The sequence below is a fragment of the Calidris pugnax genome, unplaced genomic scaffold (genome assembly GCF_001431845.1).
Source record: "Calidris pugnax isolate Ruff unplaced genomic scaffold, ASM143184v1 scaffold46, whole genome shotgun sequence".
Classification (NCBI taxonomy): Eukaryota; Metazoa; Chordata; class Aves; order Charadriiformes; family Scolopacidae; genus Calidris; species Calidris pugnax.
Genome location: NW_015090769.1, coordinates 954,286 through 955,488, shown reverse-complemented (window position 1 = coordinate 955,488; position 1,203 = coordinate 954,286). Strand labels below are relative to the sequence as shown.

At 67.8% G+C, this 1,203-nt stretch overlaps 1 protein-coding gene across 1 annotated transcript; it reads right to left on the bottom strand.

Moving 5' to 3' along the window:
• Window positions 1-273: 273 nt before the first annotated feature.
• On the bottom strand, window positions 274-1,197 carry LRRC25 (leucine rich repeat containing 25). The gene has a single exon (XM_014938183.1). It carries the CDS (start codon window positions 1,177-1,179, stop codon window positions 274-276), a length of 906 nt encoding a protein of 301 aa, XP_014793669.1. The 5' UTR covers window positions 1,180-1,197.
• Between the last annotated feature and the right edge of the window lie 6 nt (window positions 1,198-1,203).

Below are 1,203 nucleotides of genomic sequence, written 5' to 3'. Positions count from 1 at the left end.
GCATGACACAGCAGAGCATGGGATGGGATGGAATGGGATGGGATGGGACAGGACAGGAATGGGATAGGATGGGATGGGACGACACAGCACAAGATGGGATGGCATAACATGGCCCAGCCCAGCAGGGGAAGGGATGGCATGGGATGGGATGGGATGGGATGGGATGGGGTGGGAAGGGATGGCATGGGATGGCATGGGGTGGGACGGGAGGGCACAGCAGTGCAGGGCAGGGGATGGGCCATGCCCCGAGCAGCCGGTGCCCGTGCCCAAGCCTCACCTGTACCTCTTCTCCTCCCAGCCCGGTGTCCAGCCCCGCGCAGTGGCCGGGGCGGCGCAGGGGGTCACGAAGATGTTCTCATAGTCCGGCGCGGCGGCGGCGCTGACGGTGCCATCGGTGCCATCGGTGCCATCCATCTCCTCGGCCCGGCTGATGTAGCGGGGTTGTCCGTGGGGTGCAGCGGACTCCCGTTTACCCCACCCGGCTCCGGTGGCGACGGTGGCCGATTTCCTCCACCGGTAGCACATCACGGCGGCGACCACCACCCCCACCACCACCACCACCCCACCGATGGCCCCGGCCAAGCCGGCCACCAGCCCCACGCCACCTTGGCATTCCCTGGCGTGGAAATGGGTGAGGTTGAAGGTGTGGAGGTGGGAGGTGAGGCAGCTGCACTGGGGGACGCTGCAGTTGGGTTGGGAGCAGGAGCAGGGGGTCAGGACGCTGCCCACCACCCGGCAGCCGCAGGGCACCACCAGCTCCCGGAGGGTGGGTTGGAAGGCGGTGGGGGGCACGGCGGGCAGGGGGTTGCCCCCCAACCGTAGGATCTTCAGGGCCGTGGCGTTGGAGAAGAAATTGGGGGGCAGGTCCTGCAGCTGGTTGTGGGACAGGTCCAGACTCCGTAGCCCCCCGGCGCCGGAGAGGAACTTGGGGGGCAGGTCCTTCAGGAGGTTGTGGGACAGGTCCAGGTCCTCCAGCCCCGGTTGGAGGTGGGATGAGGGGCTGAGGGTCTCGATGCCGTTGTGGCTCAGCACCAACCGCCGCTGCCCCCGGAAGATGCTCCAGTCCAACTCGGGGCACCCCTGGCTGCTGTTGGTCAAATCCAGCTCGGAGGGGGGGTCCGGCGGCAGGGAGAAGCAGGGGGGCGAGGGGGCGGTTTTGGGGAGCAGCAGGAGCAGCATCAGCAGCTCTAGGGGGGCTGTGGG

Bases quoted from the DNA above. Each gene is read 5' to 3' on its own strand.
- LRRC25 (XM_014938183.1), bottom strand. From the start codon at position 1,179: ATGCTGCTCCTGCTGCTCCCCAAAACCGCCCCCTCGCCCCCCTGCTTC.